Source organism: Rhinolophus ferrumequinum, chromosome 10 (assembly GCF_004115265.2).
Source record: "Rhinolophus ferrumequinum isolate MPI-CBG mRhiFer1 chromosome 10, mRhiFer1_v1.p, whole genome shotgun sequence".
NCBI lineage: Eukaryota > Metazoa > Chordata > Mammalia > Chiroptera > Rhinolophidae > Rhinolophus > Rhinolophus ferrumequinum.
In genome coordinates, this window is record NC_046293.1 from 27629125 (window position 1) to 27656846 (window position 27722).

Below are 27722 nucleotides of genomic sequence, written 5' to 3' on the forward strand. Positions count from 1 at the left end.
GGAAATTAGAGAACTGAGGTGGCACCTGGAAAGCAAGATAGGACTGAGGAGTTTGTTTGATTGTGTTTTTTGCTTTAGTTGGAGAACATGAACATGATTCTATGTTGAGAGGAAACTGCCAGGGAAGAGGGAGGACAGAGTAAAATAGAATGGAATTCCTAAGGAAGTGAGAGAGCCGGCGAGAGACCTGGCCCTCAGCACAAGTGGCAGGATTGATTAACCTGGGATGAAAGGCAGGACACCTCATTCTCTGAGAGAGGGAGGGAAGGAGTCAAGGATGGTGTTCTCCAACGGCCACCAAGCCTCTTCTAGGAAAGACATCAACTCCCTTAACTGTACTTCCTCCATGAAGCCCTTGAGGAGACATCCAAATGCTGAAGGTTCCTCTTGATTCTTCAAATGGTTGAGACTTCGCTGGGTTCTGATTTTAGGTTAAGGCCCCCCCGTTCGTAAAACACACTGCTCACACAGCAAACACCCACAATCTGGTAGCCTGTAAGAAGGAACTGTAAAAGGAGAGTGGGACAACATGGTTACAAGCATACATTACATATTCAAGTTTTCCACAAACATTGTTTAAGGAGGGGCAGTAGACCTGTGTTTATACTGGTGATGTAAGACCATCTTTTAGCTGAATTTTAATCTATAGAGGGAGAGGGAGAGAAGACAGACAGGGTTGCTGATCCGACAGGTGGCAAATAGGTGGCTGTTGGGTATTCATGCTATTTCTGGAGTTTTAAGTTCATGGAGTTTGTTCGTCTAAATTCCAGGCAACAGCATATACCCTAGGGACATAAGGATTATATCACTGCCACTTTGGCTGAGCCTCAAAATAAATTATACAGGGAGGAGAGAGCATCCACCCAGCATACTCATTTGTAGAGTCACATTCTGCCTCATTTCCTTTCTTGCCAGACAAGGAAACCAGACATTGAGCTGCGCGTTTAGTGGTATTTGGGCCTGGAGTTAAACAGCCTGAGTTCAAATTCTGGCTGTCATGTACTGTCTGTTAGCCTGGAGCATGTTAATGAACTTGCTTGAACTTCCCCAGTTCATCTGTCAATGGGGTAGAAAGGACAGTGTCATAGGTTTGTTGTGTCACATAAATAAGGTAGTTAATTCATGGAACAAGTTTGTATGGTGCCTGGGACATGGTGAATGCTCCACAAACGTGAGCTGTCAATATCTCTTATTTTTTAAAGTTAATAAGTTTTGAAACTAATCTACATTAATAAGACTGAGCATCTACGGTGCATATATCCTTACGCTGTGGGGGTGACCTGGGAACTATAAACCACAGAGGAAGAGGGGTTATAACTAGAGGGATCAGGGAAGAATTCAGGCTCCGAGGCTGGGACTTGAGAGATGGGTAGAGGATATACTGGCCAGCACGGGGCGATTCTAGGTGTGGGAGCAGTGTGAGCAGAGCTCGCAGGGGGCCAGGGAGAGCACCTTAAGGAGCCGGCATTTATTCTCATGTTACCACAGGATAAGGAACCCAGGAGGGAGGGCTAGGAAGGATACAAGAAGAAGCTGAGGTTTGAGCCTAGTCATAAAATGACTTTTTGATGAGGGTCTAATGAATTCATTGCCAAGGAAAACTTAATTCAAATTCTACCTGACGTTCGATTATGGGATAGCTCTACATGGCTCCTGTCAATTCCTGCCACACTTTCAGTCCACTCTGGCAGTTCCACCCGCCATGAATTGATTGTTCATTCTGCATTTGTGGCTATTGTGTGGGTCTATTCTCAAATTCCTAGAATGATGATTGCTATAGAAACAAGATATTTTTAAAGGAAAAAACTAGAGCGAGTCAAGAATGTAGATTCAAAGGCAAAATCCATGGCATTCAACCAAATAAATACCCATCAACGTGGAATGCTGGGAAGCTTTAATTAGGGTGCTCAAGATCAAAGTGACGTTACTCAAGAGTGGAGAAGCCAAATGTACATGAAGGAGGTCTTCCTTAAACACTGATGACCAACTGTGTTTATATACACAGTCACCTGATGGCCCTGAAACATGCACATGAGCAGGAGTGTGGTATTGTGTTGTGGCACATGCAGGACAAAATTTACTGGGTGTTGCTCACGAAATGTATGAGGATATTAACGCCACAGGAACATGGCTCCTGGCAGAAGGCCGAGCGTCCCCATAGAAGCAGTTCCAGAGACCGCAGGCTGGAAGCCTGTCATCCTGAACATTAAACCTAGAGTGCAGTTTGGATATTTGTTAATATCTGTACTCTACTATTGGTTGTTTCCCAACTTAATTATACAACAATCTAAAATACTGGCCATATGCTCTATTCCAGACCCTGGGGAGAGGAGCAGTGAGACAGGGCCAGCGAGTCTTTTCATCAACCTCTATTTTGGGGAAGATACTGACAAAAGAGTGGGTTGGAGTCAGGAGAAAAGATGGCCTTACTAGTCTGTAGATTGGGGATTAGCAACCCCGTTCTCTGTGGCTCTCATTTTCATTATTTAATCCAAACGAGGATAAACAATTTATTTGTTGAGCTCCCATACCTCTTTTTTATTAATCACTGTTATCAGCACCATTCCTTCACCCCATGTCCTCACCGTGGGTAGGGGCGTGACAACCACTCCTCCCTTCTTCACCTTGAGGATGCTCTACTGTTTTGGGTTTTCAGAGGGGGAGAGAGGGGAGATGGGGGAGGGAGGGGACACTGGGAAGTCGGGAAGCAAAAGGCTCCCAGCCATTAGCATTGGCTCAGAAGTGAGAACGTACAACGTAAACCTTTATGACCCTCTGCACTCTTGCCGCAACCCGTCTCTCCAGCTGTCTCCCACTTCTTACCTTCCCATTCTCTTGACTCATCGTTCCCTTGCAAGAAACACTATAGATTAACAGCCCCAAAGCCATTCTGAATATCATTCACCTTTGCTGCTCCCCCCTATAGAGGCTAAATAGCCAAATACACACTTTCTTCATCTCCATTGCAGGTATATGTAGGTGGCTCTGGGTGTCAGTTCTGGCCCATTAGGTGTAAGTGGAAATCTTCTGGGGGAACTTCTGGGAAAGCTTTTCTTTCCTCATCAAACAGGACAGATGCAACTAATAGTCTTTTCTTCTCTCCCCCTCTTCCTGCCTTGAACATGGATGAGATGGCAGGAGCTGCACCAGCCATCTTGCCGCCATGAGGGAAAAAGCGAGGCAAGTGCAGAGATACAAGCATTGAGCCACTAAACCCATCTCTAGATTTCTTGCTACGTGAGAAAATAAAGCCTTCTTAGTTTAAGCTGCTGTTGATTCCGTTTTGTGTTGCTTGTAGCTTAATTCATTCCTGAAGGATCTATGTGATGGGGTTATAATCAGGAGAAAGGAGGTATGGGGCTCCGTCTGGTCAAACTTACAATCAAGCGTGAGAGACAGAAGAAAAGGAACTGAATAAGTCTAAAAATTACAAATGGTCGTTTGTATTATGAAGTTAAACAAAAATACAGTGCTATGATAGACAACTATTCCAGGGAGGCCCTGCTTTAGATAGAAGGGTCACGGAAGGTCTCTTTGAGGAGGAAGGGGTTAAGTTAGGATCTGAGCATGAGAGGATCCAGCCATTTGACTAGGAGTTAAAAGGGTTTCAGGCAGATATACCTAACAGCTAGCGCAAGTGCCCCAGGGCAAAAAAGTGTGTTCAAGGAAGTAAAAACTCACTGTGGCTGGAGGATAGTGAGAGAGAAATTAGAAAGTGAGGAATTGCAGAAGTGGCCAGGGACCAAGTCACGTAAGGCCTGGCAGGTCATGAAACTGAGTTCGCATTTTAGTCTAAGGGCAAAGTGAGAGTTTTGAAGCAAAGATCCCTCTGGATGTTGTGCAGAAAATGGACCAAAGAGAGATGAGAGTGATGTGGAGACCATTTAGGAGGCCTCTGCAGGAGATCAGGGAAGAATGATGGTGAAGTGTCCTAGGACGGTATCAGCAGAGACCCACTAACGGTCTAGGACTTGCCTCATGGCGCTTAAAGACGTAGAGTTTAACACTCACTGGTCACTCACTGGTCTTCTTTTTTGATTTTCTGATTTTCCTCCTATACCACTGGCCATTTCTTTTAGATCTTTGTCAGGCTCTTTTCCTCAGTTCTTCTTTAAATATTGGGGTTCCTCTAGGTTCTTACCTAGGTTCTCTTCTCTCTTTACTCCACAGCCTTTCCCGGGGAGAGTCCGTATTTCATCCACATGTTGATGACACCCACACGTATATCTCCAGGTTAGGTTTCTCTTTTTAAGCATCAGACTCATACTTTCAACGGCCCACAAGACAGTCTCATGTGGATGCTCCACAGGCCCAAATATTCTCTTGTGGACACAGCTCCCCAGTCAGCCTGCATCTTGCCTGTGCTCCTCATCCACCCCTGCTCAGGCCCCAATCCTGGGCGTCGTACTTGACCCCTTCTCCCTTGTCTCATTCACCTGTTGCTCACCAAGTCCTGCTGACCCTTTTTCTCTAACTGTCCACTCCTCCCACCCTCATAGCATGATCCTAATTTATACCTCTATTAGCTTTCACTTAGAGTCTTGTGATCGGTCTCTCTGCCTCTAGTCTTACGTCCTTCCAATCCATTGTCCACACCGAGGACAGAATTTTCCCAAACAGGATGGTATCATGTTCCCACTATAAGCCATCAACTTGTCCTTTTCCTTAGGAGAAAATTCCATCTTCTTGACACGACCTAAGGCCCCTATGGCTGCACTTTTGTCTTGGCCCTGAGTCCGGTGTGGGAGCCTACGGGACCCTCAGCCCCCTCCTGTATGCGTGGGGATCATGACAGCACCTCCCTCACAGAGTGTGTACGTGGAATACACGGGATGCCTGTGAGGCGTCCAGCATGGAGTCTGACAGGCGGGCAAGCCTCGGTAGCCTGTGTGCTTTCTCGCTGATCTTCTACCGGCATGGCCCGTGCCTCACAAGAGTCCGCTGCTCTGAACGGTGCCAGGAAAGGCGGCGACACAGCTCCCGTGCCTCTTTAGCAAACCCCCTGTATGTCTAATGACAACCCTTTGTAGTGAGGATGAAAGCTCATTTTTGTGTTTCTTCCCCCATGAGCACCCATGGAGCCCTCACTACTCATGTAGTAATCTGCAGGGGGTGCTGAGGTGGGGTTCTCTGGAAAACCTTTCCAGCTGTCCCAGGAAGGGCTGCTGACAGGGTGGGGCCCTGATACGCCCTGGAACTGCCCTGCGACCCCCCCGGCCCTTCCCTTCTCACTGGCTCACCCATGCATTTTGTTCTAGCTCAGCGACTTTCCTGACTTCTCCCTCACCACCTCAGGTCCCCTTTCCTTCTCCACAGACCAAAATGCACGTTTCTTTCATTTCTATCTTCTGCAGTTAATGAAACTGGAGCCCAGCTTTTTCTAATCTCATCTCATTACCCCAAATAAATCCTCTGGGGAAATCTACCGCCTCCAGGGTTGTGTTACCAGAGTGTGATGATTTTTCCCCTCTGGCTACTCTTGTGGCTTCTAGAACCCTTTCAACGATTGTCATGGAATCAGTACAATACAGTCAGGGGAAATGTCTATGATTTCAAGACATCCAAATGCATTATGCGTGTCCTTCTGCCTCAGGATCTTGGGTTTACATTCTGAAGGCCTTTGGAAGTTCAAGTATAGGATTCCTGCCACAGTAAACACCCTCACTGGTACTCATAACTACATTCCCTACAGGACTGTAGAACCTTGAAATAATTATACTTAGGATTTGTCTCAGCTGTGTCAGTCAAAGACCTTTATTTTTGGGTTCTTTTTAGACAAAGCTCTTATAAGAATCAGAGACGAAAGATCACACACAAATCACATTTCTCCTTCAAGAACAAAAGTTACAGATTCAATAATTTTTAAAAACCCATTTTTCGAGGCCCAGATAGCTGGGAAAAATGCTTCTGGGGGTTTTCTGGTCTACCACAGAATGTTCCAGATCAATGAGAGGGGTACTGACTATCTTGGCTGTATTATTTCCCAGCATGAGAAACAGAGCCTTGTTTTACAGAACATGCTGATTTCAGAAAACTGGCAGTAACTGGCTTTGAAGGAAAGTTGGCGCAGCCGGAGTTGCAGTTGTGTACACCCCAGAAGTGCTGGCTCAGTGAATAACTCATATCTTCACCAGCCAGATCTCATTGCGACGTCCGTAGGGCTTCATGGGAGGGTCATACCCAGTGCAGAAGTAGATGTCACTCCGGTAGGTGACGGTGCCCTCCAGGGCTGTGCGCAGCTGGGTGGCTTGAGCTATGTAGTCGGCTTCCTTGGCATAACCCCCAAACTGCCTGAGGATACAAGAGCAAGGGGCTGGTTAAGAAAGGACATGGTCTCCGAGAGAGGGAGGCTCGTTCCAAAGAGAAGTCACTCACCACGCTTATGATGACAAGCATGCTATAGTGGGAAGATTGTGGATCTGTCACTGCTAGACAGGCAGATTTGACCTCTTTGAGCCTCAGATCCTCATTTGTAAAACTGAAACGTTTCCTTTTTCTTCCAAGGTTGTTATGAGCATTACATGCAACAATGGACGTGAGAAACTCGACTGCAGAGCCTGAAATATATTAGTCTCTCACACTACATGGGAGATTTCCTCTCTGAAATTTCCCGGAGATGGCAGGCTGTCCTTTCCCAAGGCCACGGCTTCACCCTTTCTCCAGCTCCCTCTACTGCCCCAACTACTCTTCTTTGCCTTTCTCTCTGTAGTGGGGGAAGGAGGAAAGACAAAGGGAAGTCAGGGTGGAGCTGCAGCTAACTTTTATCCCACAGCACAGCAGTTCTAATGGGTGAGCACATCAGAGCAGTGACAAGGAGCAGTTTTGTTCAAAAACAGAGCGACCAAAGGCAGGGACCCGAGGAAGCCCTGGGAGGGCCGTACGAAACCTTTAAGCATGGCCCAAATAAAGAAATCACTTCTGACAAATCCCTTCTCCTGCTCCAATCATGAAAGCCTTCCTTTTCTAGTAAGTAAAGAGACTTTTCCTAAATCAGGCTTTTCTCCTGATGGCAGAAGGGGGGTGACAAGGAAGCAATAAGGCCTCTCTTTTCAAGATTATTATTCTCCCCTTACGTCATCTGCCTACGCTCCAAAATTCATCCTGTGGCCTACTCTAAATATACCACTCTAAATCCGTGTTGCACTAAAATCTTTATTAGAGTCAAATACATTCCCATTTCTAATGAGCTTTATGACTCAGAAGTCTGAATCTGCATCAGGCCAAGATTAGGCCAGATGCATTATTTTTGGTGGGGTTCTCTGACTCACGCTTTGCTCTTTTATAAGTGGTTAGTCATGCTCGACAAGCATTCAGCACGTTGATTACAGGGTTATTGACGTGAAAACACCCAGGATTTCATCTTTAAGAGATTGGTTATTATAATGTCTAGACAACAGCCACAGACTATGGACAGAGCTGAGACCGATTTGGAATAGAGGAGACTTGGCTCTTCAAATATATCGAAGAAAAATTATAAGGCCGATGAAGAAAAGTTGAGCTCTAGCTTCACTGAGGCTCCAACGAGAGGAAACTGGGTTAGGAGACAGAGGATGAACATTAAGGAAGCATTTTTCTGGCAATAAAAGCCTCCCAGGCACTGGAATTATTTCCAAAGCATGTCTGCAGACTGCAAGCCACCTGTCTGAAAAGAATGAGATGCTGGATGCTTGAGTAGGTATTGAGAGCTCTCAGTAGCCCCTCTCATGCTGTGATACTAAATTGCTCTCTTGTGAAAATGGATGATGGTGGCTCTTTAAGCTACTGGTTTTTGGAAACATGTGAAGGAGTGGTTCTCCTCTATCTTCATTCATCAGTCGAAGGCAAGATGTCCAGTTGTGTGCTCAGCGCCTACCTCTGCCACTTCCTGGGCTTTGCCAAACGTTTTAATTTCTCTAATCTCCAGGTCCTTCATCTGTTAAACAGGGACGATAGCATCAGTCTCAGAAGGCTGTCGTAAAGATTAAAGGAGAAAAAACTGCAAACTGCTCAGCCTGGCGTGCCTCACATATAGTAAACTTATATGATGAGATAGTAGCTGTTATTATTATTTCACAGTTGCTTCAGATTAGCCATTCAATTCCCTGACTCCTGAGGTGAGGGGCATGGTGGTAATCTAACGTAGTGTCATGAGCAAAGGAAGAGAGCCTAATAATGAATAGCTGGCTCAATTAGCAATCTCACCTTCTCAATTAGGTCTAATCTCAAAACCCTGTTTAGTCTTACAAACCCTCTCCCCTTTCCCTTTCTTCTTCCTTTGATCTACTTTTTCTTTAGCTATTGTGTTCATTGTTTCTGATCTGGGTTCCCCGGTAGAATATAGGCTCCATGAGGGCAGGGATCTTTGCCACTTTTTGCCTGCTGGTGTACCCTGAGCACATAACACAGTGCCTGACTCATATTAGGTTACTTGGGACGGGGCTAATGAACAATTCTGGGATAAACGATAAAAGTTACTATCTGCAGGATGATAGACCTAAAGGAGATAGTACTTAATTCTGTTTGCCCCCATGTTCACGCACTCATATAAACACCTGAGACACATAGTAAGGGGACAGTGGTGGGAATTTAAACAGGAAAAATGGATTGATTGGAGCTTTATTGCAAAGGGCCTTGAATGCCTCACTAAGGACTTTGAACCTGATCCTAGATGGACTTATGAAGGGGTTTTAAAGTAAGGGACTGACATGATCAGATTGTATTTTGAAGAGATACCTCTGGTGGCAGTGGCACGATGGGGAAAATGGAGTCACTGGAGGCCAGGACCAGCCAAGTGTGAGATAACGAAGGCCTGGACAAAGGCAAAATTGAGAGGTGGCTGGATATGGAGGGAAGGCTGGGGAGAGGGAGATTTGGGGTTCTCCAGGGCTCCCAGTGAAGCCTCCGGATGGACTGATGCCACTAGCCAGATTAGGGGTCCTGGGCTGAAGAGTCACTTTGAACAGGAGGAGTGGGGAAGGTTAATAATTTGGTTTGGGGCATGCTGATATAAGGTTGCCTCTATGAAACACATCCATGCAACAATATTGTGTGCCTAAGTGTGTGTCGGCACTGTGAAAATCTTAGACTTGGGAAAGGATTAAAGTCAGATTTACCGATTTGGGAAAGAGATCAGTCTAACGACAGAAATTGGGGAGTCATCAATGAATACTGTGTTTCTCTGAAAATAAGACCTAGCAGGACCATCAACTTTACCATGTTTCACCGAAAATAAGACCTAGCTATACAATCAGCTCTAATGTGTCTTTTGGAGCAAAAATTAATATAATACCTGGTCTTATTTTAATATAAGACCCGGTCTAATATAATACATAATATAATATATATTAATTTTGGGGGTCTTATATTAATTTTTGCTCCAAAAGATGCATTAGAGCGGATGGTCTGGCTAGGTCTTATATTCGGGGAAACACAGTAGGTGCTGGCTATAATTGTGACAAAGAAGGAGACCAGCCATAGATGGTGAGTAAACAGAGAATCAATCAGTAGACTGCTTGTGGGTATCCTAGTCTCCAAGTAGTCAGGGAGGAGGAGGAGTTGGCAAAGGATCCTCAGAAGGAGCTGTCTGAGAAGTACAAGGAGATCAACAGCGATACAGAGAATGTCATCATTCTGGGATTCATGATTGGAAAAAAAAACCCCAACTGTTTGTATTCCCAGGCTGACTGAGATGCTGGTAATGAATATAAAAATTTCCCTATTGCTTCATCAGGGACGCCTTCTCCTAGAAAACAAGCAAAACTGGGTGGGCTATGGAACAGACACATGTGTTCTCCCTCCTGCCAGTCTAACCAACTTGCCCTCACCCAATCACGTGACTGCACAAACAAGCCAGAAGACCAAACCCTACCCGGCACGTCACCCTGATATATGAAGGAAGCCCAGCTTTGGCTGCCTCGCTTGTGTTCTGGGACAAGCTGCCTCATTCTTCCCCGCCTCAGCTTCCAAGCTGGACCCGGAGGATAACAACCTAGTGCCCACAGCTTTCCAAATTCACGAGCACGTGTGAGTGCGAGTTAAGGAATGCTCTTAAAGCGTGCCTTGAGCTTCTCAAAGGAAATAAACATGAAGTCTATACATTATTTTTGTGAGCCTGTTAACAAGTTTCTAAGTCTCCATCTTCAAAGAATCTCTCCTCCGGGGCACTGTGTTTTCTCTCACCCAACGTCAGAGCTCAGCATTCCTAACAAAGATTTTTGGTAACCATGGGAACCAAGGAAGGACAAACTTGCCTTGGATTCCAGAATACAAAGGGGACTCACTAAAAAGGGCTGGAAGAGTTGTGGGTGGGGGATGACGCAGGCATCAGTGAAGCAAGTTAACAGAGGTTTTGGTCCAAGGGGGCCCGTAACGTGTTATCTTTCGGGGAGTGCGTGGTTCAGGCAGGCAGGGAGGAAAGAAAAGAAATGGAATGACTGTGAGTCTGAGCACCCAACTTGAACAATCAACAAGTCAACACAGATTTGTGCAGAGTCTGCTATGTATGTAGCTCAGTGCGAGGCTAGAGAAGTGTAAGACCAGGACCATCCCCTGTCAGGAGGAAAGAGGCTTAACACCGGAAGGCACTTCCCTCCATCAGGTTGAACCATGCTTACTGAGTTGAGCATCACTGTGCACAGAACACAAGCCAGATACCTCAGAGCAGTAAAAATGATAAAGACGTCTTTCTACACTTGTGAGGGTAGTGGTCAGGACAGAAAGACACAGAAAGGTGATACCGGGAGGAAGGTACTAGAATGCAGGTAAAAGGTACAAACAGAATGCTCTGGGGGTGGGCAATAGGGAATGATTGGTTCTGACTTAGAACACGAAGGGAAGGCATTATGGAGGACGTGCTATTAAGCAATTATTTATTGAGCATCTCTTCTTGTTGCGGGCAATGAATAATATGACAAAGATTCCTGTCCTCCCAGAGTTTCCAGCAAGCAGAGACTAGGGAGGGGGCTTGAGAGGGGCTGAGTGAGTGTGAGTGGAGGTATGGAAGTGGATGCTGTATGTGTCTTGGGGGGTGCCATTGGGAGGTGGGGGTGAGATGCTCCAAGATCAGGTGGACAGGGGAACGGGCTATGTTGTGGAAGGCAGTAACTGCCATGGCAGGGCATTTTCTACTGGGTTTCATTCACTGCCTGGGTAAGCATTTGGGGACCCACCACAAAGTTTACCCATCCCGCTAACTCATGGGCAAGGAGCATTTTATTACTGGCTTGGACTTTGGTCCCAGCCCTGATGTGTGCCTAGATCAGAGACAGGCCGAGGCCCACAACCAGAGCTGAGCAGCAGGGGAAGTACTATGATTGGTCCTGTGCTTTCGGGCTGGCTGTGACAAAAGGACAACTTTTTGTTGGGGCAGAAGGGGCAGAGGTGGAAGAACTAGAAACAGTCAGGAGCCTACGACAGTCGTTCAGGTGAGCGGTGATGAAGACCTGTGGCACTGCAGATAGAAGGGAAAGGGCAGCTAGGAGGTGCCTAGGACTTGGCCACTAATTAGATGTGGAAGGTGAAGGAGTCAGGATGACATTTGAACAGGGTGGGTAGGAGATGGAGGGGACCTTTGGTAAGAGAGGGAACACAGAGGATCAGATTGGGGGAAGAACTCTGAGTTCCGTGCCCCGCCGCCAGCTAGAAATGTTAAGGCTGGTGTTTGTGAGAAAACGCAGCTCTAGCCCTGCTGACATAGGCTCATACACTCAGAAACAGTGACTGAAGCCCCTTCCACTTCGTACAAGACTGGTGGGACACCTGACCAGTGGTGGGGGGAAATGAAAGGTGATAATCAGGATTTAGAGAGAGAATCTTATCATTGGCAGGGCTCATAGAGGTGAGGTGGCTTACATATCAGAGGTACTCAATAAACACTTGTCAAATCGAACCGAACTTCCCACTTAGTACAAACATTACATAGCATAACTGTCAAACGTCTGTCCAGATGGTACTTGGATTTCTCCAGGGCAAGGACTTTTCATTACCTCATCATCTGTCTATTTTACTATTATACACCTTATGCCAGAATATTTTTGTTTTTGAGTAGACATATGCTTCCCTATAATTTCAATCCACAGACACCAGTCCTTATCTCTGGAACAACGTAGTCCTGAAATATCTTGAGACATTTGGGTTTTGTGTATTTCCCCCACTCGGATGTTTCTCCCACTTTAAGGAACAGGCACTTTGCTCGGTCCCTGCTATATTTCCAGCACCTAAAACAATTTCTGGTACAGAGTAAGTGAAAAATGAATATGTGATTTTTTTTTGTATGAAAGAATGTGTAAATGCCCTCACTTTAGTGTTCATGATGAATCTGATGAATGATAAGACATTCAAGGGAGCAGGACAGAGGTCAGGTTGTAGAGTTGCTGATGTAAGGGTGACAGTTAAAGCTATCGGAGGGGACCAAGATCTTTAGGGAAGAGATCAAAAAAGGAGACGTGCAGAGAAGGCATGGCTCAAGATCCTGGACCCTCACAACAACACGTTAAAAGATGAGAAAACTAACGCTTAGAAATAAGTTATAAAACTTATTAGACTTGAGGCTTGGACTCAAGTGTATCTGTAGTAACTTAAGCTTTTCGTTGTTAATACTAAGAAAACTTTATCTAATTCTCAGAGGGAGGTGAAGTCAAGAAGTAGAGGACATTTACTGAGTGTGTGTCTCACGTTTAGCGTTGTGTAGGCATTTACAGATCTCGTATTTCATCCTCACAACAACCTATGGGCTCAGTAATCTTACCCCCATCTTAAAGATGAGGAAACTGAGGCACAGAGAAGCTCAATAACAAGCCAGAGGTTCTAGCCATTAAGTAGTAGAGCTAGGACTGAGCATAGGAGCATAGGTTGCTCTAACAGTGAAGTGAGTGTTCACAACTCTTTCCTTTATACCCAGACATTTCATTCAAACTGTGAAAATTTCTTTAAAACCATCAGATCTTCCCTGCTGTTGGTCTCCATTGAGAAGCCAGTGTTGAACTGCGCAGACAAGGCTGGGCTCTAACCTAAGTGGTCTTTATAGAACACAGAAGGAGGACAGGGTACTGGACTGTGGCCACTCACCTAAGTGTGAGGATAATTCTACCATCTCTTGTGAAAATGAAAAATATGCTGCTAGTGTTATTTTCTTGTAGCCTTCTATTCATTTAAAAAAAACACTTGTAATTAATACTGTGAATAAATGTATAATTCCTTTGTGGACATCCTTCACAGGGTCACGGAAAAGAAAGACTGAATTAAGAATGCAAGACTGTCCTTTTAGAATTAATGTTCTCATCTAATGCACTACTGGAAAAGTGCTTTTGCCTTCCACCTCATTCACGCTGTCTTCCACAGTGAGGTACTTTTAAATGCACATTTGACTGTATAGTGACACCAAGTGGCTAGTTGAGGAATATGCTAATTTAGGACCATACTTCAGGTTAAAAAAAAATTCACTGAGCCAATCTGGACACTATATTTGTCATTTTCATCTGTTTAGATTTCAGAGAATTAAAAGAAAAATTCCACAGACCTGGCTTTGATAGCACCTTTTAGTAGATACCCTTTTCCACCGTAAGAAACCAGCGTTCCTTAGAGAAATGTCTAATTCCAGCTATAGAGTGAGAAATGTCAAGATATGCTTGAAACATACCAGAAAGCAAGAAAGCAACTGTAGACTACTAGAGTCATGTCAAAAAGACTAAGAAACCAACTTGAAAGGGCTCCAATTAGCCAAAGATGGGACAATTTGAGCATCAATAAGAATAGTAACTACAAAGAACCAAAATGTGCCAATTATGTTTAGATTCAGATGTTTATATTGATACTCAAAAAAACAGAGATCACTCTCTCTCTCTCTCTCTGGCCCTCGTGCTCTCTGGCCCTCGCTCTCTCCCCCTTTCTCTCTCTCTCTCTCCCTCCCCCTCTTCCCTTTACCCCCTCTCCCCCCCCCCTTGGCTAAGCCCATTCTCTTCCCTGAGAACGTATCACTAATAAATCCTGCTTGCATATAAAAACAAACAAACAAACAAGAGATCAATACTACGTCACCTTTGGAGGGTGTTATAAAATGAAATCATTATTCTGAAAACTGATTAATAATCAGAAGGTATCAAGCCAAAGAGAAGGTATTTTGGTTTTTCTCTACGACTGTATCTCAGGTGGAACCAGATAACAGATGAGGGGAAGTTTCTCTTTATCAAAATATTCCAGCTAATAAATGAAGAAGGAAAAACAGAGGACATTATCCTTTTACAACCTCTAATGAAACGAGGCATCTAGGTGAGCGCGATCTATGGTCACTAACATCACAGAAACAGAGGCAGGCAGACGTGACACGCCCCCGATGGAAGCATACAACACCAGCTAGGAAATATCGTTGCACAAAACCCTCAAACCTGAATCTGGTCATGTTTCTGGTTCCAACTACTAATTTACAGGCAGTCCAGGGGGCAGAGGAACATGTTGCAAAGCCACAGAAAGGCCATCAGAAAAAATTCAGACTGTGGGAAACAATAGGACAAATGACCCATAAGTAGCAAGAAAACAAAGGAAAAAGGTGTGGTGGTGAGGAAAGCTACGGATTAATAAAATCTCAAAGGATGTGCCAACATATATTAGTGGATGGAACTTCTTTGGATCCAGATTCAAACAAACTGTAAAAACAAATTATGAGATAATGGAAGAAATCTGGACACTGGATGTTTTATATTATAACATTAATGAATTGCTGTTAAAATTTAGTAGGAGTAAGAAGCTAGTATTATGATTACGTATTTAAAAAGTCTTCAGTAGTCACACTGAAATATTTAGCAATGAAATAATATAATATCTGTAATTCACCTACAACTAATCCAGGATAGGGGCTCGATGGCAGTTGTGAGGGAACACATGACACAAAATTGGTCTTGAGTTCATTATTATTGAAGGTGAGTAATGGGAACATAGGGTTTCATTATCTTAGTCTCGCTATTTTGTTATAAGCTGGAAAATTTCCATCCTCAAAAGTTAAAAACAAATGGGAAAAAATTGTACCAACTCAGTATCCTGGGTCTGGTAATACAAATGATTAGAAGCTCCGTCTGCTTGAAGTCTTATGTGAACTAATTTAATCACGTCAACACCTTATTCCTTATGAAATAAGAAGGGGCAAAGGGAAAGAATTATTACTGAAACCTACTACAGGTCATAAACATTAAGACATGTATAAATAGTACCTTAGTAAACACTGAAACATACTCTTTAACAAAAATCCTGCAAGGTAGGTTATATTATCAGCACTTAACAGATGGGGAAATTAAGTCTTAAAGTGGCTGAGTAACTTCCGAAGCATCCTCTTGGGATTCAAACTAAAATATACTTGCTCATTATATTACACCAGGCTGCCTCCCAAGACACCAGTAAGAGAATGGAAAAGATGGAGCAGGAACTAGGTGAGACAGCTGACACCTAGGATGCAAGATTTAAGGAGGCGCTGACTCTCAGTTCCAATCCTACACTTGGACACATGTGAGAGTGAGTGTCTCCTTAAATTTTGCACCACAGTCACCTTGCTTCCCCATCCTAGTCCCTGCCCTGGGAAAACATAGTCTTTAATTAGAGTTTGCTTTCTCCGCAGCTTCTGCAGTGAAGGCTGGAAAGTCTGAATGAGGACGAGAGTAGGAGATTTGCAGTCTTTCCACTCCTCGCTGTCCAGCTGCCGTACACTCACTGCCTTCTGGGGCCCCTGGATCATCTGGCCTAGGACTGCCCAGAGCCTCCAAGCTCACCTTATCAGCAGGTGTTCGCGCCAGAGAAAGCTGCATTCTCAGGCATAGAGTTGGAGCAAGGCAGGCAAATATATCTAAGTTCAGAGGTCCCTAGGAGTGGAAAAAAATTGTCCAGTGCAGGATTATTTGTATATTTATTTTTCATGAGGTTGTTCCAGAGCTGAACTAAACTCCTACCTATCACATAAAAAGTATCTTAGTAAACACTGAAACATACTCTTTAACAAAAATCCTGCAAGGTAGGTTGGTGCCCATCACACAGTAGGATGTTAACAAGTGGGGAGTCACTGATTATCTAGAAGAGACTTGGTTTCTGAGGGGCCCAAAGAATAAAAACATGCAACCACTTGTACCTGTTACTCTCTACAATCGAGGGAACATGACCACAAACGAGGCCCTAGCAATAGGACTAGAATGATAACAGGATGCATATGTGCTCTGCTCAACAGACCACAGGCCATGAACAACTAAGAGGTGGCAGTCCAGCACCGGCAAATGCTCCCTGCCCTTCTGGCATTCATGGGGGGGAGTGCGAGGTAAACATGTGTAAGCCCTTTATGCTTCTCAGGTATTTAGGACCCCAAACTACAGTTTGACTTCGCTTTTCTCTAAGTCTTCCAGAACCGTGCTGTGGCTAATGTAAGTGTTTGGCTTAAGCTGAGGGGACATTTTCTATATCCAAGTCAATTTGTCAACTGACAAATGCATATATTCAGATACAATGCAAATGTTTGTGTGCTGTAGGCTGAAGAAACTGAAGTGAGAAATTGTCAGGACTCAGTATTTCTTAATCAACAATATAAATTTAGAAAGCGAAAGTAAGAAAACAATCCCATTTACAATTGCATTAAAAAGAATAAAATACCTAGGAATAAATTTAACCAAGGAGATCTTTCCTAGGTGAAAGATCTGTACCTTGGAAACTGTAAGACATTAATGAAAGAAATTGAAGAAGACACAAATAAATGGAAAGATAATCCATGCTCATGGATTAGAAAAATTAATATTGTTAAAATGTCCATACTACCCAAAGAAATCTACAGAATCATCCAATCCCTATCACAACTCCAACTGAATTTTTCACAGAAATAGAAAAACAATCTTAAAATCTTAAAATTTGTTTGAAACCATAAAAGGCCCCGAATAGCTAAGGAAATCTTGAGAAAGAAGAACAAAGCTGGAGGCATCACAGTTCCTGATTTCAAATAATATTACAAAGCTATTGTAATCAAAACAGTGTGTTATTAGCATAAAAATAGATACACAGATCAATGAAACAGAATAGAATCCAGTTACAAATCCATGTGTCTATGGTCAACTAATTTACAACAAAGAAGTCAAGGATATACAATAGGGAAAGGATAATCTCTTAAATAAGTGGTGATGGGAAAACTGGATAGCTACATGCAAAAGATTAAAAGTGGACCCCTGTCTTACACCATACACAAAATCAACTCAAAATGGATTAAAGACTTGAACGTAAGACCTGAAACCATAAAATTCCTAGGAGAAAATATACGTGATAAGCTCCTTGACATCAGTCTTGGCAATAATTTTTTGTATTTGACGCCAAAAACAAAGCAAACGGAAGCAAAAATAAACAAGTGGGACTACATCAAACTAAAAAGCTTCTGCACAGCAAAGGAAACCATCAACAAAATGAAAAGGCAACCTACTAAATTGGAGGAAATATTTGCATATCTGCTAAAGGGTTAAACTGATAAGGGGCAAGTCTGATAAGGGTTTAATATTTGCAAATGTAATAAGGGGTTAATATTCAAATATATAAAGAAGTCACATCACTCAATAGCAAGAAGGCCAAACAATCCAATTAAAATTGGGCAGAGGACCTGAATAGACATTTTCCCAAAAAAGACATACAAATGACCAACAGGTACATGAAAAGCTGCTCAACATCACTAATCATCAGGGAAATGCAAATCAAAGCCACAGTGAGATATCATCTCACACCTGTTAGAATGACTATTAGCAAAACGATAAAAATAACAAGTGTTGGGAAGGATGTGGAGAAAAGGGAACACTTGTGCACTGTTGATAGGAATATAAATTGGTGCAGTCACTATGGAAAACAGTATGCAAGTTCCTCAGAAAATTAAAAATAGAACTACTGTATGATCCAGCAATTCCACTTCTCACTATATATCCAGTAGAAATAAAATCACAGTTCATTGCAGCATTATTTACAATAGCCAAGATGTGGAAACAACCTAAAAGTCCATGTACAGATGAATAGATAAGATGATGTGAGATATATATACATATATATATATATATATATATATATATATATATATATATATAAAATGGAATATTATTCAGCCATAAAAAAGGAAATCTTGCCATTGCAACAACATGGATGGACCTTGAGGGCATCATGTTAAGTGAAATGAGCCAGAGAGAGAGAGAGGCAAATACTGTATGATCTCACTTACATGTGGAATTGAAAAAATGAACTCGTAGATACAGAGAACAGATTGGTAGTTGCCAGAGGTGGGCGGTGGGAAAAGTGGGTGGTGGTCAAAAGGTACAAACTTCCAGCTACAAGACAAAGTAGTTCTGGGAACGTAGTGTACAGCAAGGTGACTACAGTTAACAATACTGTATTGAATATTTGAAAGTTACTATGAGAGTAGACCTTACAAGTTCTCATCTCAAAAAAACAATTTTTGTAACTTTGTCAGGTGATGGGTGCTAACTAAACTTACTGTGGTAATCATTTCATAATATATACATATATCAAAGCAATATGTTATACGCCTTAAACTAATACAATGTTATATGTCAATTACATCTCAAGAGAACTGAAAAAAAATAAATTTAATGCAAATGCTCACTGCAGATGATTCAAGGAGTGGTTATGGAAACCAAGCTTTACCCTTAGATGCCTAAAGAATGGTCTCCTTACATGGAATAGACAGTGATGCTTTCCCTCTCTTCAATCTTAACACTGTCGTCACTGGGAACTGGCGGGTTGCTCTGAAACTGGTTTGGAATCCGGAACCAGACTTTCAGTTTCTTCTGTAGGGCGCCATCTTCATCGGGGAACACGGCAAAGGAAATAGGAACTGTCATCCCCATCCCAATTCCTGAAAACAGGAAAACCCATAGAGTGAGGTGGGTGTGAGAGACAGAAGTTGCTCAGGCCTGTAGAAAGAAGTCTCACTCTTCTTCCAAGACAATATTTTTTGTTGATGAAATTAATAATAAATATTTGAGGCATTAAAAATATATAGTCAGACACACAAAACACCTTCAGTTTATAAATATTGGGGTAGGAGTGTAGTGATTCGAATATACACATATATCAAGACCATTACATATATCAGTATTTAATGATTTCCTATCTAAACATCAATTTTAAGGAAACATCCAAAATACAGAAAAGGCTATAAGTAATAGGATATTCATTGCAGCATAATTTATAATTTATAATTTATAATTTATAATTGTGAGAAACTGGGAGCCATATAAATAGACTCTCAATAGGAATATGTCTGAGTAAATTATAGGCACATGATTCAATATAAAGTAGCTAGGAATAATTATGCAGAAGAAGACTATTTAGCAACAGTGGAAAATAGTTATGAAATAAGTAACAGAAGCAGGATATACAATTGCACAAACACTATGATTACATTTAGAAAGTCTATTAAAAAGCCCTAAAGAAACACATTAAGAGAAAACAGTTGTACTAGAAAAGATGGATGAGGGGTGATGTTATGTTACTTTCAAGATTTTCTTTAATGAATTTTACAATTTTTACACCTATTTTCTTCTAAAAAAATGTAATGACAGTGTTAAGAAGGAAAAGATTTCTTCTTGACCTCCTACTGGTCGACTTATTGTCCGAAGCCTGATTACTTTGGTCCTAGTAAATGGTACAAAGATTAATACCAGTTTCTAACTTTCTAAATGATCAGCTTGAGAACTATCCTAAAAATTAAACATGATTACTTCTTCTTTCACCTTGTTTTCTGACCCATTTTGGGTGTGCAGTGACTCCAAAAGTGTAATCTAAATGAGAGAGCTTCACCGTTAAATGCATATTTAAATATAATTTACATGCTACGTAACAGGTACACTGGAACTTCAGGCCCATCGTTTTAAAAATAGGGAGGCAGCCAGTACGGACTGCCAAGCCTTTGGGAGTGGGACAGTCTAAGAATTCTCAGGCCCATCATTCGTCAGAACGGAGCCGGGGGCCGCCACACTCATCGCTCAGTAAGCCTCAGTACCCCACAGAATGCGGCTGCGTCTGGAGATTTCCAGCCTGCGTCAGAGGCTGGCCTTCCCCCTGTAGTTTGGGTTACTGGGGGCACACTTCACCCAGTCCACCCATTCAAAGACACAATAAGGTGAAAAAAACAAAAACAAAATAAAAAACAAAACAAAACAACAACAACCAAAAACAGAGCATAGGTCTCCACAGCTGGGAGAAAAGCATGAACTCACTGTTACTGAGCAGGGATGCTATTAGCTTGGTGCAAAAGTCATTGCGGTTTAAAAGGTTAAAAATTGCAAAAACCGCAATGACTTTTGCACCAACCTGTACACAGCCAGAGTAGGATGGGCTGAAGTCATGTGGTCTCCCCGAGCTTCCTTGCCCACGCAGCACAGTGAGTTCACATGCCACTGACACAGGTTAGGACGAGGGCCTCGTGGCCCCTCCCTTGTGTTTTCCACTGATGAGACCATGCAAGGCTCGCCTCTGAGACCAGAGCCATATCCTTCAGGGATGCTCACCCTTATCATTGGAGCCTCCCACATACTTCATGACTTTGGGCATTGCTTCTCGCAGAGCCTCATCCACAGGCTTATCTGTCACTTCCACTGTGGCAAACTTCCCGCCTTCACAGCTCCTCTCCTCATAGGACACTTCTTCCTAGAGAACGGGAATACATAATGCTTAAGAGATGGCAATCTGTATTCTTCTAGAAGCAGTAATAGTCCAGTTACAAGAGGCACAAAGTGCTAAGGAACTTTCTATAACCAGCCTGGGTATGGCGATAGGGTGGAAGAGACAGGCCTGAGTAGGAAGGACTATGAGAAATAGATTCTGGGATTTCTTACAGCTGTATAGACAGCAGAAAAAACTTTGTATGTCCACTATTCTCAGAGAGATAACCACCCTCCAAAATCACCCAGAACCTCCCCAGAATGCTATAAAAAGAGAATGTTCCGAGCTCTTGGAGATTAAAAATATGACAGAAATAATAAAAAAAATAGTACAAAGGTTGTGAAGATAAAATTGAAGGAAATCTTCCAGAGAGTCAAGTAAAAAGGCAAAGAAGTAGAAAATAGAAAAGAAAAAGCCAGGGGATCAAGCCAGGAGATCCAACATCTGAATAACAGGAGATCCAGAAAAAGAGCAGAAAAAATTGGAAAGGAGGAAACAAAGAAATACAACAACAATCCCACGAAACTCTAAGGCCCTGAGATTAGCCTCGTTCCAGTAGCAGGGCTGCAATTCAAGGAGAATCAGAATCGTTCTGTTCACACTGTGCTCCCAGACGCCATTCCTCTTCCCCAGCTCATATCACTCAATCAGACCCCCACTCCCCTGACAGCTCAGTGCCACTGTCACTTCCCCACAATCCCTCCTCCCTGGCGGTGCTCCTTCTCCTCATCATTACTCTGTGTTGCATCTCTGTCCTAAAGTCATCGTCCTTTCTCATACAGACCCATGCAGCTCTCCTTCTGCTCGCCCTCCTCTTTGGCATTTGAGATCTCAATGACATAATTTTGTATTTCTGAACATATTGTAAGGCAGTGTTTTTCAAACTTTTTAAAAATCACAATACATAACAAGAAATACATTTTACATCATGTTCTATCAGGAACATACATGTGATTGAAACAAAGATTCACAAGATAATACTTTACCCTTATGGACAGATGCATTCTGATATACTTGCCTTTTCTTTCTATCCTGTTTACTCGAGTGAATTTTATTCTCTCCACTAAAAGTAGAAAAACTTGGTCTATATTGATTTTACTACCCCTGGAAACAGAACACTAGAAGAGTTTGCTCTAAAATCTTTGTGGACAGGAATTATACTACACAGCTTTTTATGTTAGATGACGAATACTTATTTATTGACTAAGGAGCTGCTTCTCTTATTAATGATTATGAAAAACAGAAACATGATAGAGGAACTGTCTGCCCCAGGCTGGTTAAATAAACTTTCTTATGACATTATAGACGGAATATTCTCAACTTCCAAGGGGACAAAATGAAATGTTGGAGGAGGGCAGGCCTGTGGGTCTGCATAGTATGAAAAGTACAGTACACTTAATATTATAATTTTATATTAATTTTATATTTATATTAATAGGCAAAAATACCTATTGTTTTTGTAATACAAAATTAAAGGAGTATAGTGAGAAAGGGGCCAGGGAAATCTGAAAGCAAACCCTGAGGGCCAGTTTCATGAACTTCCCTTCACATGGAAAAGGGGAAATTATACCAGACCAATAATCAAGAGGTTGCAAATTGGCCTTGACCTTGGAGTATCATGCCTACTACTTCTGAGAATTTAGGTTTGAGAGATGGATAGTACAAAATTATAGTACTAGTATAGTTCTAGTTCTAGTACTAGTCTAGAATTATAGTACTAGTCTAGTTCTCCAGGGAGCTGAATTTAAACAGAGTTCTCTCTATTTCTGCAGAAAATAAAGCACCTAAGTTAATACAGTTAACACAACTGATTTGATTTTTTTTTTTAAGATTTTATTGGGGAAGGAGAACAGGACTTTACTGGGGAACAGTGTGTACTTCCGGGACTTTTTTTTTTTTTTCCAAGTCAAATTGTTGTCCTTTCAATCTTAGTTGTGGAGGGCGCAGCTCAGCTCCAGGTCCAGTAGCTGTTGCTAGTTGCAGGGGCGCAGCCCACCATCCCTTGTGGGAGTCGAACCGGCAACCTTGTGGTTGAGAGGATGTGCTCCAACCAACTGAGCCATCCCGGAGGCAGCTCAGCTCAAGGTGCCGTGTTCAATCTTAGTTGCAGGCGGCGAAGTCGACCATCCCTTGTGGGACTCGAGGGATTGAACTGACAACCTTGTGGTTGAAAGCCCACTGGCCCATGTGGGAATTGAACTGGCAACCTTCGGAGTTAGGAGCATGGAGCTCTAACCACCTGAGCCACCAGGCCGGCCCCAACACATTTGATTTTTCAAATGTAATGTCTCTAAGTGTTTCCTTGTTCCATGTAACACAATGGTCCCCTTTGCCCTGTCCAGCTAGCTCATGCTCCCAGTCAGTTACTAGATGAGGATTCTGGCCCGTGGCCACAAACACCAATTTACAATATTCAGTGGGAACCCTGGTCAAGTTCAAGTTCCAGACAGAGATCTTGCAAGAATGCTTCTTGCTATGGGATTTGCAAGGTCTTCTGCAAAGTCAGTGTTTTTTTCCCTTACCACTTGAGTGGGTATGCATGTTGATTGTGGAAGCCAGCTTTCTTATTATATGAAAATATTAACAATAATTATAATAATAAACCTGAGTGCTTCCTAGGTGTCAGGTATTATTTTAAACATTTTACATGGATTCATTTATTCAGTCCCTCCAACAACCCTATGAAAAAGTCAGTGTTTTAATCTTCATTTTCAGATGAATCTGGAGCATAAGAGGTTAAATAACGTGTCCAAGTTACAGTGGGCAAGTGGTAGAGCCAGGATCAAACACAGGCAGTCAGGTCCTAACCAGTATGTGCACAGGCTGGACACAAATCCCGTTGTATTAATGCCAGTTATTAATATCAGTCTTGCTCTGAGCATCCATAAGACCCACCCAACCCAACACAGAGAGCTATGTGTCCTCCTCCCTCCCCAAGAAATGCAGAAGGCACATGATAAGGTCCACAGCAGGCTGGGCTTCCCTCCCAGGTGCCTGCAATCAAGTCCTGAACATCTGGTGAGCCCAAACCCGAGCTACAAGGGGCACACATGTGCCATCTATGTGCCCAGGAGAGTGGGCCATGGTTTCTGACCCAGGCTCTTTCTAGGTTAAGAGATAATTTCAGGGAGAGGCGCTCTTCAAAATAATAACACCCTGAATTATGTGTGTGTGTACACACACACACACACACACACACACATAAGGTATACAAGTATCTTTGAATATTTAATTGTCACATAGGCATTGTCATTCTCACTTACAGTTGAGGAATTTCAGGGTTCAGAGTGGTTGAGGGGTTAGGTAACTTACTTAAAATTATCTGTAAACTAACAGATATCGTGCCCAACCTAGGGCTGGGTATACTGCTGAACAACTTACAATTGCTTATCCCATTTAAATTTCAATCTTACAAGATATGAATTATTATTTTCTTTCATGAATGGCTTCAAAGAGGTTAAGAAAGTTGCCTGTGACTGCATAGCTAGTAAGAACGGAGCTGAGTTCTGACATAATGATATTACTACATTTGTAGGGTGTGTTCACACAGCATTTTCATGTTTTTTCAAAAATGTAATATTTATAGTAACTCTGGGATTAGACAGGAAGGATATTTTTATACCTCTTCTAGAGCTGCAGAAACTGAGGTTCGTGCAGGTTAAACGCTTTGCTTCAGCCTGGTAACAATATCCCATCTACTGTTGAGGGAAGATGCTTGTCAGAGGGTTGCATTTATCCCTCGGGGCATCCAATCCGTGGCAGGTGACACTGTATCAGTAAGGGTCTAACCGGAAACAGACTACTAGAGTATTTTGAACAGCGGCAGCTTTATTCAAGGAATTAGATTTCACAGGTAATGAAAGGGCTGAGAAGCCCAAGAGGGGATAGTGAGTCAACCCAGAGGGTAGGTAAGTGCCTTAGCAGAGGGAGAGGGAAGGATTATCTGCTACCTGAGCTCAGATACCTGGATCACTTGGTGGAAGTTAGAACCCGAGTGGCCTGTCTAGCAAGAGCCAGAGCCATAGAGAAGCTCCTGGTGCTAGAGACTGACAGGGACGATGAGAGGCAGAAATACTCTGCCTTCTGCCTTCCTCCCTTCCTCCCGTCCTCTTACTATCTCCCAACTAGTGCCTCCCACTGGTGAACCCTGCTGGGAGCCAGCGGACACTGGAGCTTGGGAAATAGGCGACAGGGGTTAGCCCCCACTCCACACTGAGACACAGGGGGCAGAGCAGGAAGTGGGAGAGGAAGGGATCTGAGGGCAAACAGGCAGTGGACCAGCCCAGACCCTCAGTCTGCGTTCGCAATGGTCTGTTAACCCCCAAAGACCAAGTGAGCTGGATTCCACTAAGGAAAGGAAAGCTCTCTGGGAGCTGTTGGTAATAAGCGGACTCTTCAAATGTTAGAGACAATGGGGTCCCCAGAGATCATGAGGCCAAATCCACAGACTGACATGTGCACAGGCTAGCTCTGGCCACGGACAGGTTCTTTGGCTCGCGGCGGTGTTTACACACATTTGCAGTCAGTTGCCAACAGTTAAAACCGACCTAGTTGCCCTATTCAAAACCACAGCCTCAATCTTAACACTCCCTATCCCTCCCTCCTCTTCTCTTCACAGCACCGATCATCATCTGACACATAATATATTTATTTGACTTATTGATTTGTTCATTAGCCACTAAAGCGTAAGCTCCACGAGGATAAGAATTTTGTCAGTTTTGTTCATTGCTTTATCCCAGTTGTCTCTACGAGTGCCTGGCACACAGATGGTCCTCAACAGTTACTTGTTGAATGAATGAATTTTAAATTGAGAGATTTCACACAAAGACTCTGGATTGCTGGATTGCCTTTCAAATCTGGCAACCCTCGTCACATCACTGCATGGCACCCACGGCCTGGAGCTGTTCCTGTGTAGACGAGTTCTCTCTCTGATTTGTCTCAGTCCCCATCTTGCCTTGTCGTCTAAAACAGCCAGCTTCACTCATTTCCCTGATCTGCCTGGCAGCTTGTAGGCATTTGAACATGTTGTTACCCTTGATCAGGGTAAACTGCTCATTCTATAGCTGAGGAAACAGATACCGTGTTTCCCCGAAAATAAGACCTAGCTGGACCATCAGCTCTAATATGTCTTTTGGAGCAAAAATTAATATAAGACCCGGTCTTATTTTACTATAATGTAAGACCTGGTCTTAGATCATGTAAGATCCGGTTTTATGTTAATTTTTGCTCCAAAAGACACATTAGAGCTGATGGTCTGGCTAGGTCTTGTTTTCGGGGAAACATGGTACCACAGATGTAGTGACCGGCCTCTTTCTATAGTTGCTTGAAGGGCCCAGAGTCCAGTTGAGGGCTTTTGTGTGATCATCATTGGACTAGGTAACCAGAACTCGGCTCCCAGACAACACAGTCCTTTAACAAACGAGGCGCCGAGTTGGAAGCTGAGTATACAACCAGGAAATGCACAAAGCAACTGTCGGCAAGATTATAATCCAGTGGCAGACTCCTTGTTTTCAGGGGACAGTCCAGTTTTCCTGTGTTAGCACTGACGTCAACCTGGGAGGAATGCAGCAGTTATGCCCTCCTCACTTATCCTGACTTTTAGGCACCCATCTCGGGAAGTTCCATTGGCCAATAGCCACCTTACAGCTCTGGGCCTTTGCTGTGCACTCCACATCCCTGGGGCCCCCCCCCCCCCCCCGCTGTGGAAGCTGAGGACACTTCCACTGTGAAGGCCCATCCTCACCCCCAGGCAGAAGGCATTGTTCCAGCCCCTATGCCCCTCCCCCTGCACATTTACCTCTAAGCAGCACAGATCCTGCTCTTTTATACTCAGTTCACCAGCAGTTGGGAGTTTCTTAAGGACAGCACTTTTTCAGTCCTTTCTACAACCAGTCTATCAGCAAACAAATGTTCAGAATTTTCTAAATATGTAAATGAACAAATGCATTCAACAGGCGCTGTCCATCTCACCAAGCTGGGATTCTCCTGGCCAATCAATCTCGCCTTTGTGCCCCCTCCTTCCAGCAGAGCCCTTTGCCCCACTGCACCGGACCTCTTCCCTCCTTCCCAGTCCAAGTGCTGGGCATTGGAGGGCAGTGCCCACGGCAGGTGCCATAACTCACAATCCGGGGCACATTCGTGTCACATCAGGCCCTCTGAACCCGTTGCGGCCCCGATCAGAGTACGGTGGGCGCGCAGCCCCCCTCCAGGTCCTCGGCAGCCCTGCGGGCCTACCTTGCCCCCTTTGCTCAGGATCTGCCAAGGCCACGTCTCTACGCTCCCGAACAGCGAGTTCCTGATCATGCCCAACATGATGTCGCGGAGGCGCTAGGGACGCACCAGCAGACGCAAGGCGGCTGGGGCAGCCGGGGTAGCCGGGGTCGACCGGGGGCGACCGGTGACAACGGGGGCTAATTGTCGCTGGCGGCGCGAAAGGGGGCGGGAGGGCGGGGCTCCTTCGGCTCCGCCCGGAGGAACTTGGCTGGGAGGGGCGGGCCCGGGGCGGGGCGCGTGCGCTGGGGCCGGGGCGGGAAGAGCCGCGCTCCGCCTCCACGCGGCTCCCCGCGGGCCCTGCCAAAGGACTGTCCCTGGTATAGGATTTAGGCAGCGGCGGTGGAGGACTTCCTACCTCACCTCACCCCTATTTCTGTTCACCGCTCGCGGGCTCTCTCAAGTACCTGGGCTCCAAACTTAGGAGCCTTCCGATTCCTCGTGTGCTTTTCCGGGACTCCACCTTAGGGCTCTGTCCCCGGCAGGCAGTGCACCTTCCTGGTTCACGGTCTTGGTAGCCCCCCGTCCCTGGAGGCATCTGCCGCGTCTCCGACAGATACGCACAGATTGTCACCCCTCCTCCCCTACCTCTCGTCTGGACCATTGGAAAAACATCTTAACTGGCTTTCTACTTACCACTTGCTTTCCTCCAATCTGTTTTAACCACAGATTCCGTGTTAATTTTACAAAGCACGGCTTTGGTCATTCACTCCTATTCCAAACCTTCTAGCCAATTTTATTACCATTTACTCAGTGCCTGCTCTCCCTGCCAAGTGTTTTGCAAATATTATCTCTACGCACAT

At 43.9% G+C, this 27722-nt stretch overlaps 1 protein-coding gene across 1 annotated transcript; it reads right to left on the minus strand.

Moving 5' to 3' along the window:
• Positions 1-5736: 5736 nt before the first annotated feature.
• On the minus strand, positions 5737-27091 carry HEBP1 (heme binding protein 1). The gene is made up of 4 exons (XM_033118494.1): positions 26884-27091; positions 20496-20634; positions 18658-18838; positions 5737-6291 (listed from the first exon to the last, which is right to left on the minus strand). The coding sequence occupies exons 1-4, from the start codon at positions 26959-26961 to the stop codon at positions 6120-6122; spliced, it is 570 nt and encodes a 189-aa protein (XP_032974385.1). The 5' UTR covers positions 26962-27091; the 3' UTR covers positions 5737-6119.
• Between the last annotated feature and the right edge of the window lie 631 nt (positions 27092-27722).